This window comes from Petaurus breviceps, unplaced genomic scaffold, assembly GCF_028583685.1.
Source record: "Petaurus breviceps papuanus isolate PSGF00001 unplaced genomic scaffold, PetGlider_PUasm1.0 38, whole genome shotgun sequence".
NCBI classification, from domain to species: Eukaryota; Metazoa; Chordata; class Mammalia; order Diprotodontia; family Petauridae; genus Petaurus; species Petaurus breviceps.
The window spans coordinates 76,287,916-76,308,014 of record NW_027186304.1 but is presented as its reverse complement, the minus strand read 5'-3'; the positions used below and the strand labels follow the sequence as shown (position 1 = coordinate 76,308,014).

At 35.2% G+C, this 20,099-nt stretch overlaps 1 protein-coding gene across 5 annotated transcripts in view; it reads left to right on the top strand.

The window, feature by feature from the left end:
* Nucleotides 1–17,168, top strand: part of PDE7A (phosphodiesterase 7A) — a 158,831-nt gene extending 141,663 nt beyond the window's left edge. For 4 of the 5 annotated variants that reach the window (XM_069100032.1, XM_069100034.1, XM_069100033.1 and 1 more), the window contains 3 exons: nt 1,407–1,503; nt 3,385–3,465; nt 15,174–16,128. In XM_069100032.1, coding sequence (XP_068956133.1) covers nt 1,407–1,503; nt 3,385–3,465; nt 15,174–15,385 — 390 coding nt within the window. In that variant the 3' untranslated portion in view covers nt 15,386–16,128. Of the gene's footprint in view, nt 1–1,406; nt 1,504–3,384; nt 3,466–15,173; nt 16,144–16,228 lie in introns of those variants that run through there. The other variant, XM_069100030.1, reaches the window with a different exon arrangement.
* The last annotated feature ends 2,931 nt before the right edge of the window (nt 17,169–20,099 follow it).

The window sequence follows — 20,099 nt, the reverse complement described above, 5'->3', positions numbered from 1 at the left end:
AGCAAGTTACTTAACCCTGATTGCTTAAAAAAAAAAAAAGAAATAGAGAAGTCAGTCACTGAAAAAGATTTGGTACACAGCAGCCAAACAAACAAACCTAATATCCTAGTGTTTGATAATCCCAAATTCCTTAGCTACAGAGGAGTAAGGACTCTTTGACAAACATTGCAAGGAAAACTAGAAAGTAATCTGACCTAAACTAGGTATAGAACAACATCTCACACTCAAGACCAAGATAAACTCAAAGTGGATATGTGACTTAAATAGAATGGGTGACATCATAGATATAGGAGCAGGGAAGAAAGTACCTTTTGGATTTATAGATAGAGGGAAAAGTTCATGAGTAAATAAGGAGCTGAATCACAGAAGGTAAAATGGACAATTTTGAAGGCATAAAATGTAAAAGTTTTTGCATAAGCAAAAACTATGCAACTAAAATTACAAGGGAAACAGTTAATTGGGAGGGAAAAGTTTTGTGTAGTTTTCTTTTATAAAGATCTCATTTCCAAGATTTTTCATAGATTTACTCAAATTTATAAGAATAAGAGCCATTCTCTGTCTTTACCATGGTCAACAATATGAATGGGTAGTTTTCCAGTGAAGAAATCTAAGCTATCAATAGCTTCATGAAAAACATTCTCCAAATCACATACCCATCTTTTGGGCAAATATGACCAAAAAGAAAAGTGACAATTGTTAGAAGAGCTGAGGGAAAATGAGCACATTAATGCACTATTGGTAGAGCTGTGAATTGGTCCAGTCTTTTTAAAAAGTAGACTGAAACTATGCCCCCAAAGTCATTTAATGGCAGACCTTGGAACTAGTTATACCATGAGTAGGCCTATTGGTCAAGGAAAGAAGAAAAGAACATTTTTGTATAGAAGTCCTTATGGAAGCTCTTTTTATAAAAACCAAGAACTGCAAACTTAAGTGGTACCTGTTAATTGGGAACTTGCTGAACAAATTATAGAATATGAATTTGATGAATGTTACAGTGTTGAAGGAAATGATGAAAAGTATATTTTTCAAGAAACCTGGAAAGCCTTGTATCAACATCAGCATGATGAAGTCAGCACTCCAAGAGGACAACCTGTAAAATTACAATTTGCAAAGGTCTATCCAGTCCCAACTGATACTTGTTAGAAGTCCTGTACTGATACTTAATATTGAAACACGTGAAGTTTACAGAGGCATTTTGGCCATTTTCTTGCACACATAGTATTGTAGTCAGCATTATATCAATATAAAAGATAATGAGTTTTTTAGTTTGTAATAACTGTGCATAATGTAATGCTGGTTTAATTTTAGCACTGGAGAAATTAATGGGAATATTTTATACTCTGCAATAAAAATGGAAGTATTTTGTTTCTATGTGTAATGATTACAATAGTTGTTTTATTGTCTAGATGGCTTTGAAGTGTGCTGATATATGCAACCCATGCCGGACCTGGGAACTAAGCAAGCAGTGGAGTGAAAAAGTCACAGAAGAATTCTTCCATCAAGGTAACTCTTCACAACTCTTTCACTCAGGTATCAGATGAGGAAGCTATGGAGTCAATCACTTATAGAATGTGTAATTTTCAATAATACATGTGACATAGAAATATGAAAAGGGAATAAGCAAAAATGTTCTACAGCAGACTACATCATTTATTAAACCACACTACATATATTGATTGACTGCTTTTAAAAAAAACCTATTTGACTATGTAGTATAAAATATAGTCTTAAAGGTTCTTTCTAGTAAGATGACTGATAAATATGTTAAGATCCTACAAAATGCCTTGATGCAAAAATCAAAGACCTGCTATTCCCCTATATCAAGCAGGGCATAAAATGTGGAGAAAACATGCCCAACAAAAGGGTTCAATGGTATCACCGATGAGCTGCAGAAACTAAATAGAAAAGATATCCTCTTTAGATATTAAGATCATCCAGATGTTTCTGTTTGCAGATGACATTGCACAAAACCCCAGAATAATGTAGTGTCTCTTCAGCAATATCTGCCACCACAGAAAGGATAAGTTGAACAATCCACACAGAGCAAACTAAATGGATGAAGACTGATTATTGTTCAGTTTTGATATGCACTTGGGTAGGCAGTTCCTTGAGTTGTTTACCAGTATATATGTGTCTTAGACAACCTCTGTGAATGGGTAGTGAGCTGAGCCTAGAATTGAGTAGAAAAAAAGACCAATTTGGACTGTTTTGGGGAGATTACATAGTATTTTTAATAATCCTAAGCTACTGCGACACAAATTCATGTGATAAATACAAATATTTTCCCAGTGTTATGAGTTATAGATCATAAACTGTCACATTCTCCAACAAGTCAAAATGGTGAGTGACCTAAAAGAGGGCTATGAAGAGGCATGTAATGAGCATGAGCAGACTATTGCAGCAGCATACTGTTACCCATGATCTGTTCAAGAGAAGGCACACAAAAATGTATCCTACATGGAGTTTGTGATCATGATAGATGTTTATGTAGAACTTTAAAATTTGTAAGGTGTTTTTGTCTTCATCTCATTTGATCCTCACAATAGTCCTCATTTTGCAAGGAAGAAAACTCAGACTCAGAGAGAGGAAGTGATTATAAATGGTAGCACAAGAAGTGCCAGAGATAGGGTTTGAATCCAGGTCTTTTCCAACTCCAAGTTCAGAAACATCCCTCTACCAAACTTCTTTTGATGGTGGGAAAAGGAATTAGTCTGGTTATGTAGCAAGAGCAAGAAATATCCGTTTTAATGCTATGCTGGTACCCCTAGAATGTTAAAAGAAATAGATAACATATTGAAATACACAGACAGAGTAACATAGATAAGAATCAAACAGGATGAGGTGAAGGTACACTCTGATCTACATTATTTGCAAGAATTGTGAAGTAGTGAAATATTCGGTAAGTCTTTCGGTGTCTTCATTTGACAGGATGCTGACTTAGTCTTCAAAGACTGAGTAGTTTTTTTTTTTAAACCAGCTCAAAAATAATTCATGGAAGGATTAGTAGACGTGTTGTTCTGTTTTCTTAGGAATTTACAGGCAAAACCAAGTCAGTAATTTTACAAACATGTAAATAAGCAAGTATTATGATAGAGTTTCATCTGGGAGCCAGAAAGCATGAGTTCTAATCTCAACATTATTTCTAACTCAGTTGCATACCCTCGGGAAGTTTTTTAATCTTACAGACTATTATATTATCCATGAAATGTTTTCTATGTTTTGCTATCCATTTCTAACATTGAATAATTCTATGTTATATAATGAAATCTTTTACATCTACTGACTCATAGTGTCATAAATCTTGAATCTGGGAAGGACATCAGAGACAATGTTTTACTGTTGGGGAAACTGAGAATATTCTCTTTATTTTTTTTTCCTGTGTAGGAGATATTGAAAAAAAATATCATTTGAGTGTGAGTCCACTATGTGACCGGCAGACAGAATCAATTGCCAACATTCAGATTGGTAAGTGTATATACTTTGTGTAGTTTTTTTAGAAAAATGTGATTACTTGCTTTCACTTTTATTTTTTCAAGAGAAATATCTTTGAAATATAACTTTCAATATTGTCTTACTCTATTAAAAATTTTCCAGCATTTTTATTGTACTTCATGTTTACTTATTTGGCTTGCTATGAAGCAGCAAAAAAATATGTAGTTTAGGCAGGTACAGCCCAAAAGATCACCATGTACATCTCAGTAGCGGTCATTTTGGCAGAGTGGTTCAATTAGCAGAAAAACAAAAATGACTCCTTTTATTCCCCCAAAATCTGTTATTCAAAGAGAATTGTACGAAGATGGTGCAGTAAGGCAGATAACCACATACCTTTCCCAAATTCCCCCACAAATAACTTAAAATAATGCCTCAAAGTAGATTTTAAAGTGGCAGAAATAATTAAAAGTCAGGATAAAGCAGTCCTCCCGCCTAAGACAACTTAGGGCATTAGGAAAGATCTGACCTCTTAGGGTGGTGGTTTGACTGGAGGGAGTACAGATGCCTCCAGGCACATACTGCTAAATGAACAAATAGCAAACCCTGGGGACAGCTGTGTCAACTGCAGCCTTATTTTTGAGAGCTTTAACCCACAGACAGTGTCAGGAAAAGATTGCAGCACCCTCTGCTGGTGCTAGATGAGGGACCCAAGTAAACAGGCACTGAACAGATGTGATCTCAACCTGTGGGTGTGGGGAAGGAGGAGCAAGCAAGCACTGGTGAGTGTGGTCACAGAGGGGAAGGGACCCTACTGGTTATGGTGGCTCTCAGGAAAGCAGGGTTCCTGATTTCAGTTTTCGCTTCCAGGGCAGTGGAGCAAGTTGACACTTTCAGCTGCCTGAGAGATTGCAGGGAGCAAAAGCCTTTGTAGTGGCAACCATGCTGGGGGCTCTGGTTGAGGCTCAGGGTTTGTGGAATGGAGTACCTAAGGTCACTCATAGATCAATGTGTGAACCAGAGGAGCAGTGACCATACCTGGTCTGAGTTGTAGAACATTGAAAGAACCAAGAGGTCAGAGATCCCCAGATCGAGTTCAGTAAACAAGAGCATAAAAGACCTGAAGCCTGAGATGTTAGCCCACATCCTGGAAGCAGAACCCAACTCTAACATAGTGTTAACAGTCAAGAAATAAGCCATTTTAAAAAGGGAGTGAAAAACAGAGAAAGAACTTGACTATAGATAGCTACTATGGTGATAGAGAAGATTGGAGTTCAAACTTGAAAGAAGAAACAACTTATTATAAAACTTCGAATAAAAACGTAAAATGGTCAGAAGTCCAAAGACTTTTTGAAAGAGCCTAAAAAGGACTTTAAAAATCAAAAGCGGTTAAGAAAAAATTGAGAAAAGAAATAAAAATAATGCAAGAAAAGCAAGAAAATTAGGGGGAAAGTCAACCAATTGGAAAAAGAGATCCAAAACCTTACCAATGGGAAAAAACTGCTTAAAAATTAGAATTGGATGGGGGAAGCTATTGACTTCAAGCTACAAGACATCAAGAAATAATCAAACAAAATCAAAAGAGTGAAAAAATGAAAGAGAATGTGAAACATCTCCTTAGAAAAACAACCAACCTGGAAAGCAGTTCAAGGAGAGATAATATAAAAATTGTCAAACTACCTGAAAGTTAGGATAAAAAAAAAGCCTAAACAAGTTTCTATTTCAAGAAACTATTAAGGAAAATTGCTGTGATGTTCTAGAACTGGAGAATAAAATAGAAATTGAAAAAAATTTATTGATTACTGCCTGAAAACATTCCAAAATGAAAATTCAGAAGGACATTACAGCTAAGTTTCAAAGCTCCCAGGTTAAGGAGAAAATATTACACACAATGAGAAACAATTTAAGTACTGTGGAGCTACAGTCAGGATAACATAAAATTTAACAGTTTCCACATTATAAAATACTGAAAACTGTGTAATATAATATTCTGAAGAGCAAAGGAACTTAGTTTACAACCAAGAAGAACCTACCCTGGGGCGGCCAGGTGGCGCAGTGAGTATGAGCGCTGGCCTTGACATCGGAGACCCGGAATCGGTTCTGGCCTCAGATACTCGGCACCCACACAAAATAACTGGCCGTGTAACCTTGAGCAAGTTACTTAACCCCAATTGCTTAAAAAAAAAAACCTACCCAGCAAAACTGAGTATAATTCTGCAGGAGAAAAAAAATGGATCTTTTAGGTATTCTTGAGGAAAAGACCAGAACTGAACAGAAAATCTGATTTCTAGAATCAAGGAAGAAACATAAGGTAGATAAGAAAGACTATAAGGGATTTAATAAGGTTAATCTGATTGTTTCTTATGTGGAAAAATTATATTTGTAACTCTTAAGAATGTCATTATTACTAGGGTAGTTTGAAAGAGAATATATAGATAGAAATCTTGGGGTTGAGTCGAGAAAGGAATAATCCTAAAAAAATAAAATTGAATAGGGAGAGGCAAAATGGAGCAAATTATCTAATACTAAAGAAGTCTGAATAGAAGAACTGTTACAGTGGAGGGGAAGATAAGGTAGAGGGCAGGTAGTGTGGGAACCTTATTCTCATTGGAACTGGGTAAAGAGGGAACAACCATATATATTTATTAGTATAGAAAAGTCTTCTTAACTTAGAAATAGGGTGGGCAAGAGGATATCTTAAAGAGGGGATTCTTAGAAGGGTGTGTAGATTAAAAAGAGAGCACGAGGATAGGATAGGATAAGAGAGAAACTTTTAGAAAGATGTGCAGATTAGGGAGACAGTGGTCAGAAGTAAATTAGATGTCTAGGGAGGGATAGGGTAAAAAGAGAAGTAGAGGGGGAAGAGGAAGAAGAAGAAACAGTAAGGAAAAATAGAATGGAGGGAAATACACAACTAGTAATTATAACTATGAAAGTGAATGGGATGAATTCACCCATAAAATGGAAATGGATAGCAGAATGGATCAAAAGCTAGAACCTGACAATATTTTGTTTACATGTAACATTTAAAAATGAGAGCTACACAGAGAGTAAAATAAAGGGCTGGAGTAGAATTTATTATGCTTTAGCTGATGCAAAAAAAGCAAGAATGAGCAATAATGATCTCAGACAAAGTTAAAGCTAAAATAGGTTTATTTAAAAGAGATTAACAGGGAAATTACATTATGATAAAAGTTACTATAGATAATGAAGTAATATCAGCACTAAACATATATATATATAGTATATACAAACGTGGTAGCATTCAGATTTATAAAGGAAAAAGTTACATGTTGAAATAGATAGCAAAAGTATTCTAGTGGGATATTTCAATGTTTCCCTCTCAGAACTAGATTAGTCAAAAAGTAAATAAGAAAGTCAAGGAGATTAATAAAATCTTAAACTATATATGAAAGACATCTGGAGAAAGTTGAATGGGAGTAGAAAGTAATATACCTTTTTCTGAGAGATACATGATACTTTTATAAAAATTGACCATATATTAATCTATAAAATCTTTGTTGTTAAATGCAAAAAGCATAACTATGAAGTGCATTTGTTTCAGATCATAATGCAGTAAAATACTGAAAACACATTAAAAATTAACTGGAGGATAAATAACCTAATCTTAAAAATGAGTTAAAAAACAAGTAATAGAAACAGTAAATAATTTTATTGAAGAGAAAGATAATAATGAGATAGTATATCAAAACTTATGGGATGAGGCAAAAGCAATAATCAGAGAAATGTTTCTCTAAATGTAAGTTACATTAATAAAATGGAGAAAGAGCAGATTATGAACTAGGTATATAGTTTTAAAAACTAGAATAAAAACAAATTTAAAATCACCAATTCAATACAAAATTGGAAATCCTGAAAATTAAAGGTGAGATTAATAAAACTATATGTAAGAAAACTGTTAGATTAATAAGCTAGGAGTTGGTTTTATGAAAAAACTAATCAAATAGACCATTAGTTAATATGATTTTTTAAAAGAAAACAGTCAAATCTCTAGTATCAAAAATGAAAAGGTAAATACACCACTGATGAAGATGAAATTAAATTAATTATTAGGAGTATTTTGCCTGTTTATATGCCAATAAATATAACAATTTAAGTGAAATGGGAGAATTCTTGCAAAAAAAAAAACATTAAAAATTCTCAGACGAACAGAAGAGGAAACACAATATCTAAGTCAAGCTAACTTAGAAAAAGAAATTGAATAGGACATAAAGGAGCTTCCTAAGAAAAAGGCATCAGGATCAGATGGATTTGCAAGTGAATTCTACCAAACATTTGAAGATCAACTAATTCCAATATTAACTAAATTATTTGAGATAGACAAAGAAGTCCCACCAAACTCCCTTTATGAAATAAATGTGGTGCTGATCCTTAAACCAGGAAGAGCAGAAACAGAAGGAAATTATAAATCAATTTCACTAATAAACATAACATTTAAAAAATTGAAGAGACATAATTTCTGAGTAATTAATAATTTTATTCATAATGGTAGCATATTGCCAATAAAAGGAGTCAGTGACACTTTCAAATGCCAAAGACAAATCATGACAGTGGGCTTCACAGTTTATGTGCCCTTGTAAGAGTGGGTGTTCCTGAGGGTGCCAATCAACTCTGGTTAACAATTAATAAAAGAAAATGAATATTACAGTGAGAGGTAGACCTATTCTAAGAAGCACTGGGGGGTGTAATTTTAATTATATCATTTACTTCTAAGTTGCTCAACCTTGGGCAATTTAATCAAAGAATTTATCCCCACCCATACCTGTGTAGAGCACAATGAACTTCCGCACCTTGTGTGGTTGGGTGGGGTCTGAGCAAGATTGAGGAGAAAATTAATTCAGTATCATTTTTAGCAATGTCCTTCAGAGATCGAACAACGTGCAGGCTTCTGAAAAAAAAAATCCTTGTCCTTATTCAGTAATTGATTATTAAAGTGAGGGAGAAGTAATCATTTCTCTCAGTATTGATGCAAAAATCCTAAATAAAATGCTAGCTATGAGACTACAACAAGATATCAAAAGATTATTCATTACAACCAACTGGGATTTATACCAGTATAAGGAAAGCTATTAACATAATTTATTATATCAATAACAAAAAGCAAGAAAAATCAAGCAATTATGTCAATAGATTCAGAAAAGGCTTTTGCCAAGTACAACACTTATTCTTTTTAAAAGACACTTAGGCATAGTATAAGGTGATTTTTTTTTAAACGATAAGAATTGTCTACCTAAAACCATCAGCAAGCGTTATCTGTAATGGAGATAAGTTAGCAGCCTTCCCATTAAGTTCAAGAATAAAACAAGGATGCCCATTATCCACCAATATTATTCAATATTGTATTAGAAATTCTAGCATGCAGTTCTCAGAGATTGATATACAGCACTGCATTTACTCATCTGGGTCAGAACACCAAGCATCAAGATTGGTTTGATGAAAAGGATGGGGAAATTCAGAAGCTGCTAAATGACACACTGTGCCTTGACTTCAACATAGTGAAGTCATTTTGGTCCTCTTCAAGAATGAAGGACAACAAACCAGAAATGCCAGCAATAGCAGTAAGAAAAGAAAAAGAAATCAAACAAATCTGAATGGGCAGTGAGTTAATAAAACTATTTCTTTGCTGACAATGTGATGATACACTTGGAAAATCCCAGAGATTCATATAAAAAGTTAGTTGAAACAATAATCTTAGCAAAGTAGCAGGCTATATAATAAATGCACATAAATCACTAGCATTTCTACATATCACCAACAAATTCCTGCAAGAAGAAATAGTAAGAGATAGTTTATTTAAAATAAGTAGACAGTATAAAGTGCCTGAGCGTATACCTGCCAAGACAAACCCAGGAACTATGTGAACATAATGATAAGATACTTTTTTTTTTTACTAAAGTCAGATTTAAATAATTGGAGAAATACAACTGTTTGTAGGTGTACTAAGCCAATATAATAAAAAATGACAATTCCACCTAATTTAATCTTCTCATGTAGTGCTATCCCAATTAAATTACTAAAAATTATTTTGAGTTAGAAAAAATAACAATTCATTTGGAAAAACAAAAGGTCAAGAACATCAAAAGAATTAATTTTTAAAAACCATAAAGGAAGGAGGTCTAGCAATACCATATCTTAAATAAGGTGGTTATTATCAAAACTATCTGTACTGGCTAAAAAATACAATTATGGATCAGTGAAATAGAGTAGATATATAATATACAATAATAAGTTATAGTAACCTCGTATTATATAAATGTAAACATTTAAACTTTCAGGCTAAGAATTCACTGTTTGTTAAAAATGGTTGGTAAACTTGGAAAGCAGTCTGGCTGACAAAAACTAGATATAGACCACTATCTTATAACATTTACCAAGATAAGGTCAAAATTGGGACCTAGACATAAAGGGAGATATCATAACTGAATCAGAAAAAGATGGAACATATTGCCTATCAAATTTATGGATAGGAGAGAATCTTGTTTATGAATAAATAAGCAAGAGATAGAGAGCATTGTGAGATGTAAAATAGATAATTTTGATTACATTTAATTTAAAAGGCTGTATTCAAGTAAAATCAATGTAGCCAAGATTAGAAGGAAAGCAGAAAATTGGGGAGTGGGAAGAAATGGGTTTTATAGACAGTCTCAGTTAAAGACCTCACATCTCAAATATATAGAGAACTTTGTCAAATTTATAAGAAGATGAGTCATACTCTACTTGATAAATGGCCAGAGTATATGAACAGGCAGTTTTTGGAGAAAGAAATCAAAACTATATATAGTCATGAAAAAAATGTTTTAAATCATTATTGATTAGAGAAATTCAAATTAAAACAACTTTGAGATTCCATCTCACACCTATCAGATTGGCTAAAATGATAAAAAAGGAAAATGACAAAGGTTGGAGGGGATATGGAAAAATTGGGACGTTAATACACTCTTGGCACAACTGTGAACTGATCCAACCATTTTAGAGAGCAATCTGGAATTATGCCCAAAAAGAGTTATAAAATTGTGTATACCCTTTGACCCAGCAATATTTGATCTGTTTCCCAGAATGATCAGGGAAAAAAGGAAAAGAACCTCTATGTTCTCAAATATGTATAGCAGCTGTCTTTGTGGTGGTAAAGAACTGGAAATTTTGGGAATGCCCATCAGTTGGGGAAATTGCTGAATAAATTGTGCCATGTGATTGTGGTGGAATACTGCTATGCTGTAAAAAATGATGTGCAGGTTGATTTTAGGAAAACATGGAAAGATTTGTATGAAATAATGAAGAGAGAAACAAACAGAAAACATTGTATACAGTAATAGCAATATTGTTTGAAGAGTTAATGTGAATGACTAAGCTATTCTGAGTTATATGAATATTCAGATCAGCTACAAAGGACCCATTAAGGAAAATCCTGTCCACCTCCAGAGAAAAAGAACATAAGGAATTGTGTATTGTCTGGTTTCACATATAGTGTAAAGTGTGTGGGTGAGTGAGTGTGTGTGTGTGTGTGTGTGTGTGTGTGAGAGAGAGAGAGAGAGAGAGAGAGAAAAATTGGCCTTTACTAGTACAGAGTTGGGAGAGAAGGATGGAAACAACTTGGAACTCAAATGTAATAAATTTTAAAATAAAGTTAAGTATTTTTTATAAAAAGAAAAACAAGGGGGTGGCTAGGTAGCATAGTGAGTAAAGCGCCAGCCCTGGAGTTGGGAGGACCTGAGTTCAGTTCCGGCCTCAGACACTTAACACAAAAAAACTAGCCGTGTAACCTTGGGCAAGTTACTTAACCCCAATTGCCCACCCAAAGGCAAAAAAAAAAAACAACAAAATAGGGGCAGCTAGGTGGTTCAATGAATAGAGCCACAACCCTGGAGTCAGGAGGACCTGAGCTCAAATTTGGCCTCAGACACTTGACACTTTAACTGTGTGACCTTGGGTGAGTCACTTAACCCCAATTGCCCACCCCTTTGCCCCTCCAAAGAAAAGGTGATTTCAAAAGTGTTCATATTACATGAAAACATTGTCCCAACACCTTTATGCTCTTTTCGCCATTTCTGATGCCTTCTTTGTTCTCCATTACAACTGTCTTCTATACATTTCCTCATTTCCTGTGATTTCTGTAGGGTTAAGTTTCCTACTGCCTCCTGCCTACTTCTTTCCTCTGGTACTTGCTGCCTTTTCTGATGATCCACCACTTTCTTTACCAACAAAAAAGTGCTTTATTCAGCAATTGTCTCCTCTTATTTTTGATTACCAAATTACAGCAGAGAGAGATATTTATTTAGTACACAAAGTTTTCCATTTGATTTCTACATTCTTATTTCCTAGACAGATGGCAAAGCTGTTCTCTGTTCTCTCCTTTGATATCTAATGTGAATTAGAAAACTAGGCCTAGATCACCAGATTTCATATAAACTACTAACTAGATTTAAGAGGATAAGCCATTTGTCACTATATATGACCTTGGTTTTAGTTGGCAATTCAGAAATGTAATAATTGCTTTATTCTAATGGTATCTGTGATCCACTAGTTTCATTGATTATTGTTACTGAATGAAGTGGACAAGAAGCCTGTTGTTCTGACCAATTCTTTCCTCATTGCATATTCTAAAATAACTCTTAAACCTGAATCACAGTATTGCCCAGTGTTTGGCAATATTTTTTTCTTCTCAATTAGGTATGAAATATGAGTTCATTGGTGTCTAGGAAGAAGAGCCCTTTACACTTTTTGTAATTCATTTTAATTCCAAAATTAATCTGAAGTTTGAACTCTTAAAATTCTTCTAACCTTCTTCACCCTTGCAGTTAGTTTCACCCACTGGGATAATTTAATGACTGTGATTCCCGGTTCAGACTCATTTCATCTAAGAGGTCTTCACTGATTAGAGGTCAAGTACTATTTTAAGACCCTCACCTTCAATTATTCTCTGAATAAAATTTTATTCAATGTATTATTCATAGCTCATTTTAAAATTTCTGAATAGGAATTCATTTATGGTGTGTTTGTGTCAGGTTACTATTTTAGATTCCCACATACATGCATGCATGTGTACATTTACACATGTATGTATACATGTGTTCTACAATTTTGACTTAAGTTTACAGCTGAAGTAATTCATCATTCATCATCCTGACTTATGAGGAGAATTAGCTCAAGTGACCAGATTTTCAGTTTGGTTAAGGGTACTCCAAATCCTTTCCCATTAGATTAGTCACCTCCCCAGATACCCATGGGGAAATTGTTAACAAAATTTTTCAGATACTCTAACTGTAATCTTATTGACATAGTCCCTGATAACAATAATATGTTATAGTCAGACTTTATATCACTTGAGTCCCATCAAAAGAAATTTTATTCATTTTAATGTGGGCTGTGTTATTGTGTCAAACCTGTGATCTATAGTTTGGTACACTTATTAAGCATTTCTAAGCCTCTGCAGTGTGTTGAGCACTGCACTAAGTGCTAGAGATACAAAAAAAGACAAAAGAAAATCCTTGCTCTCAAGGAGAGTTACAATCTAATGGGGAGAGACAACATGCAAACAACACAAGCAGGCTTATAAACAGGATACATTAGAATTAATAGAGAGAAGACACTAGCCTTACTGGGGATCAGGAAAGGCTTCTTAAAGAAGAAAGTTCCCAGAGGTGGCCAATGAAGTGTCTTGTCCAAGGAGCAGAAAAGAAGTTAATGTCACTGGATTGTAGAGTTGGAGGTGGAGAGGAGTAAGGTATGAGAAAACTGGAAAGATAAGAGGATGATAGCTTATGAAGGGCTTTGAACATCAAACAGGATTTTATTTTGAACTTTGAGGTGATAGGGAGCCACTTGGTCAAACTTAAACTTAAGATCAATTTGATAGCTCGGTAGAGGACAGACTTGGGTAGGGAGAAAGGCAGAGAGACCAACCAGCACACTGTTGTAGTCATTCAGACATGAGGTGATGACGGCCTTCACTGAAAAAAAGCTTTAGACTTGGAGTCAGCACAGATCTGTTTGTATCCCTCTTCTGACATTTATTGACTCTCTGACCATGATGCAGATCACTTGGCTTTACTGAGCCTTAGTTTCCTTCTCTATAAAATGGGAATAATAAAATCTGCCTCATAGGATTTTTGTTGAGAATAAAATCTAACAATATATGCAAAACTCTGCAAATTTTTAAGGGCTATGTAAGCAACTATTTAGTAGTAGTAGTTGAAATTTACTAGGGATATGAGAATATGAAGGTGTAACATTTTTCTCTCTCATAGATAACTAATTAGCAGGATAATCTGTGTTTTCATTCTAGTTTCATTTCTTTCATTTTGACTCTTATCTTCTAGTAATTTAATTTATCCAGTGCCCCAAAATTGCCTTTATATTTGTGTTTTGTATATATTTTATTTCTTACATAATTTCTCTCCCATAGATAAAACTTCTAGAGGACAGATAACTATTTTATTTTTGTCTTTATCTAAATATAGTAATATTTTAGTAATAATAAAGTAGTACAAAATACTTTGTCTAGTATAATAACTGACTCAGAGTAGCTGCTTATATTTTTTTAATTGAATGCCATTATTGCATAATAATTATTGACATTTACTTAGCACTTGAGGTTTAAAGTCCTTCCCATGAAGGATCTTGTTTTTCATGAAATTTTATTGCTACTGAGTATTATTATTCAGAAGTTTCCCTGTATAAATTGTTCATTACTTGCTGTTTTCAAATCTGGTACTTAGACCTTATTACCCCTGACTGACTGTTGGGGTATAATTTGAAATTTTATACTTGTATGGGGATTAGGGAAAATCAGTTAGAGCTATTAATTAGGTTACTAGTTATACTTTTTTTAAATAAAGTTTTATTTAAAGTGTTCTGTTGGCTTTCTTATCCATAGTTTCTGTCAGTGTAGTGTTTGACTTTTATAAAATGCCCCTGTTTTGGCATTTTAAAATCAGGACTTGTGCTTTCATGCCATTTTAGTAGAATAACACTTATAATCAAGTATAAAATATAATCAGTGATGGTGTCTTAAGCTAAAGAAAAGATAGACTTCACAACAGAATTTTCACTAGGCCCTCCCATTCCTACTGCTTTATACAACCCTGTCACCATGCTCTTATGACCACTTTCTATAGAATATCTGTAAGTCCCTGCTACAACTTTGTTGAGTTCTCTGCTTTTAATCTTTTGTCCAACCCACCATCCACCCCAAATCACACTCTGGTGTATTGAAAGAGGTCAAGTACATTTTGACCAGTACTACCAGTAGTGGCAACTGAGTTATGGGTTCTCTGTGTGAGAATGGTGTGATTGTGTTTGTTTCTCAACTGTTTTGAAGGTTTACATGTATTCTAGTGCATTGAATTTCAAGAAGTAGAGTGCGCATTGGTCACAATCCTTCTTTACAACCTGACTAATGTCTAATGTGAAAGTATTTGCATTTGATTGCAAATTTGATTGCATGCTGCCATGGCGGCAGCGGGGGAGGGGGGCGGGATAGAAAATTTGAAACTCATGGGATTGTGGAACGGAATCTTGTAAACTAAAAGTAAACAAAGTAATAAAGACAAAAGTAGAGTCCACTAAAAAAATATTTATATTTTACCTACTAGTCTCATATGGAGAATTATAGATTCTGGCAATGTTGAATCAGGTTTTTAAAGTTGCTAACAGATTTTTAAAAAGATAATATGTAAAAATATATTCATATTTTATGTTTTTGTTTTTGCTTTCTCCCCTTCAAGGCTTTATGACATACCTAGTGGAGCCATTATTTGCAGAGTGGGCCAGATTTTCGAATACCAGACTATCACAGACCATGCTTGGTCATGTGGGACTCAATAAAGCCAGTTGGAAGGGAATGCAGAGAGAACAGTGCAGCAGTGGTGATGATACTGACACTGCCTTGGAAGAAGTAGACTCTGAATTATTACCTCAGGAAAATCGATTGTTATGACCCTCCCCTTCCACCTGGCCTGCGCAGAATCAGTGGCACAAAACAGACTCTTGGAGGGTTTTTTAAAAACTGTGAAATGGGGTCTTGAGGTGAGAGAACTTAACTCCTGTCTGCTGAGGTTTCTGAATGAATGATGCCAGCATTATTTATTTCTAAGATTTCCTTTGATGAATCTTTTAAACCCACTTTTTACTACAAAATCTGAACATATAGCAATATGCATATGCCTCAGTTGAGTTTTGTGTGAACCCTTTAATATGCAAAACACAGCAGGGACAGGATCCTCCAAGAGTAAAGGAGGACATTTCATGGTTTGCCACATGTGTTTTTTTTTTTTTTTTTTTTTCAAAACAAAACTGTGAGCCTCAAAATGGCTCCTTCAGCAGAGGTCTCTTGGAACTTAACCAGGCAGATGGGACAAGATTTGAAGAAGGCCTGCCGCCACTAAGTTCTCACCACGGAAATGTGAAGTGCCCAGCCTCTGCTGCCTCTGACAAGACTTGATGTTTACAAATTGACTCTAAAAATGTGGGTTCTAAATTTGCCTTGGAGCATGATTGTGAAAGAACCACTCAATTTTTTAAGATCAAATCTGAAACTGCAGCTCTTTACCCAAACATCCCCTTTTTGTTTGACTTTCTCCTCTCATTTGGATGCCACACAAGTCTCCCATTTGCTATGGTTTTACTTTATGCACTGGGAACTGAGCTTTTATCAGAGAATATAGCCCAATTTTCACTCCAGTGCTGCGTGGGAATGTAATTTTGTTTTTAAAGTAGAAATACCAGTTTTGAATTGAGAGGTGGGATGGGGGGGAGGGGATGCGGGGGGCGGGGTGGGAAGATGAACAATGTCCGAGCTGTCTCGCTGTTCTGCAGGGAAGACACTGCATGTGGTTTTCACTACTGTACACTCGACCTGCACATGCAAGAAAAGGTAGAATGTTTAAAAACACCATAATCAGCTCAGGGTATTTGCCAATCTGAAATATAATGGGATGGGGAAATGTGTCCTTCAGAGCCAAGGGTACAAATGTCCCTTTCGCTGCAGTGAGAGTGTGAAAAAGGAATTTTTAACTTTTGTGTGAGTGTAAGGGTGAGAGAGGGAGAGAAAATGTGTGTGTGTGTGTGTGTGTGTGTGTGTGTGTGTGAGAGAGAGAGAGAGAGAGAGAGAGAGAGAATGTGTTTGAATGGACGTATGTGTGTTTATCCTTGTGGGAAAGGATTTAAACTGCAAACTTTTAATTTATTCTTTTAGAATGTGATGATTTAATGAGCAACCACACTTGGGGGAGGGAGTTTCGGAAGCTGTAACAAATTGCTACAGATGCCTTAAACTATGCACACAGCTAAGTGACCAAACTTCTTGTTTTGATTTGAAAAAAAAAAGTGCATTGTTTTCTTGTCCCTCCCTTTGGTGAAATGTTACCCCTCAGTGGGCCTTTTGATGTGAAAAGGAGATGTTTTCTAGGACAAAAATTAAGAACTAATTTTAAACTTAAAACATTCCATTTTTGTAGTTTGTTTTAAATTGTTTTAAGTACAGTAAGCACAAATGTAACCTAGTTTTAAGAGAAACTGGTGCTTTCTTTTAGTTCATTTGTATTTCCCTTGTTACTGTAAAAGACTGTTTATTAATTATGTTTACAGTTTGTTGCAACAGCCATTTTGGAGGAGAAAGCTTCAGTGTAAAGCCATTTGTAAAGGCTTTGCCATACTCATTTTAATATGTGCCTGTTGCTGTTAACTTTTGATGAATAAAATCCTATCTTTTCACACTCTGATCCTTGATGGTTGCATTCTTTTTTCCTTTTATACATACATATATATGTATACATGTGCACATATATACACATAAACTTCTGTAAAACTAGACACACATTACTTTCTTTGAACATTGGACTTGAGTCAAGAGGAGCTGGATTTGAATCACTCCACAGACACATTGTAAGTCTATGACAAGTCACTTAGCCTCTTGCCCTCACTTTCTTCATGTATAAAATGAGAATAATACCAACATCATAAAGTTGTTAAGATCAAATGAACTTCACACACAGAGTAGTTCGTCAACCTTGAAATGCTCTATAAATATTCTCCAATAATTTAGATTATTTCAGTAACTTCATTGGTCTCTGTATTTCCAAACTTTACCCTCTACAATTCCCCATTCATATGACTGTCAAAATAGTCTTTCTAAACATGGGTCTGATCAGGTTTTTCTCCTATTCAAGAAGCTTCAGGGATCCCTATTGTCTCTAAAACAAAATACATATTCCTTTGATGTTTGAAACCCTTCTCAATCTGACTACAGTCTCCTTTTCCACATTTATCTTACATTATTCCTCTTCACCTACACTACATTCAAATCAAACCTACTTCCTGTTCTTTATACATAGTATTCCAGCTCTAGCCTCTGCCTTTCCAGACTGTCCCCTATGTTTGGAATGTTTTCTTTCTTCACCTCTGTCTCTTGGAATTAATTTATAGTTTCTTTCAAAGATAATTTCAAGTGTCCACCTATGTGAAGCCTTTTCTGTTCTAATTGTTATTGCATTCCCCTACCCACCTAAATTTATATCATAATCCCTCTGTGTATATTTCATTTACTTGTACATGTAAAATTAACTTGTGTTCCTTTGTCCCTCTAATAGCATGTATGTTCTTGAGAATAGGAGCTTTTCTTCTTGGCTTTGTGTCCCCAGCACATAGGTTGGCTCTTATCGCATGGCCACTCAATAAATGTTATTAAATTGCTATTGTATGGTTATCCAGTGATCGAAATGTTATTTAAGTAGCTAAAATATTAGTTTCTCTAATTCTTTTCATTTTTCATCCTGGGCTTTTGATAGCTGGATAGATAACATACATACATCTACCCAGCTCTAATGTGCCAAGAAATGAGGGTTACAAATACAAGTAAACATGACTATCCCTCCCCTCAAATATTAAGAGGTTTTTTTTAATGAGGGAAGATAATATAGAGGGGAGCTAAAAAAATAGCCAGGTATCCCAGTGGATAGAGCACTGCACCTGTAATCAAGTTCAGTCCAACATTGAGACATTTACTAGCTGTGTGATCCTGGGAAACTAACTTGGCGTCTCTGTCTAGTTCAGGGGTGGGGAAGCTAAGGGCTCAATGCCACATGTGGTCCTCTAGGTCCTTAGGTGCAGCCCTTTGACTGAATCCAAACTTCACAGATCAAATCCCTTTTTTTTTTAATTTTTCAAATGCTTTATTAACTTCTGATTTACATCATTAATTTCCGCCAGATTTTGAGTTACAAATTTTCTCCCTGTTTTCCCCCTACCCACCATCCCAAAATAGCAGTCCCACAGGATATCCTCTCCTCCAATCTGCTCTATCCCATATCTTCTTCCATACCTTCTTCGACTTTTCCAGTGGATCTCTATGCCTCAGTGCCTGTATATCTTCTTTCCTAATTACATGTAAAATAGTATTAATAATAGTATGTATAGATTCATATATGTATGTATATATACATATATATATATATATAATTTTAAACATTTGATTTTAAAATTTTGAATTCCAGATTCATTCCCTTCCTCCCTTGTCACCCACCCTTACTGGGAAGATAAGCAGTTCAATATAGGTTGTACATGTGTGGCTAATGCAAAACATTAACATAGAAGATATATTGTAAAAGACTGACTACATTTCCCTCCCTCCTATCCCACCACCCACTTGATCTATTCTCTACTTTTATCCTGTCCCTTTTCAAAAGTGAGTGCTTCCAACTTCCCTCCCCCCCCAGCCTGCCCTCCCTCCCATCATCCCCCCTCTCATCCCCTTCCCCCCTATTCTCCTGTAGGGTGAGATACCCTATTTAGTGTGCATGTCATTCCCTCCCCGAGCCAAATTCAATGAGAATAAGGTTGACCCATTGCCTTTTGCCTTCCTATTCTTCCCCTCCATTGTAATTTTCCCTTGCCTCTTCTATATGAGATAGTTTACCCCATTCTGTCTCTCCCCATCTCCTCTCATTATATTCCTCTCTCACCTCTTAATTTCACCTTTTAAGTATCATCCCTTCCTATTAACTTGGTTCTGTGCCATCTATGTATACCAATAAACATATACACACATTCACATATGTATTAATACTCCCATATACCCTCCGATATAGACATATATATGTATAAATACATACACACACACATATATATTTCTATTCCCTTCAACTATTTTCATACTGAGAAAAGTTTCTTCAGTTAAAATTATCGTTTTTCCATGTAGGAATGTTAATAGTTCAACTTTGATAATTGGCTTATGATTTCTTTTCCCTGTTTACCTTCTCAAGCTTCTCTTGCTTCTTGTATCTGAATGTCAAATTTTCTATTCAACTCTGGTTTTTTCATTAAGAATGCTTGAAAGTCCTCTATTCCACTGAATGACCATATTTTCCTCTGAAACATGATACTCAGTTTTGCTGGGTAGGTGATTCTTGATTTTAATCCCAGCTCCTCCGCCTTCTGGAATATCATATTCCAGGCCCTTCGATCCCTCAGTGTAGAAGCTGCCAAAACCTGTGTTATCCTGATTGTGTTTCCACAATATTCAAATTGTTTCTTCCTGGCTGCTCGTAATATTCTCTCCTTGATCTGGGAATTCCGGAACCTGGCTATAATATTCCTAAGAGTTTTCTTTTGGGGATCTTTTTCAGGAGGTGATCAGTGGATTCTTTCAACCTCTA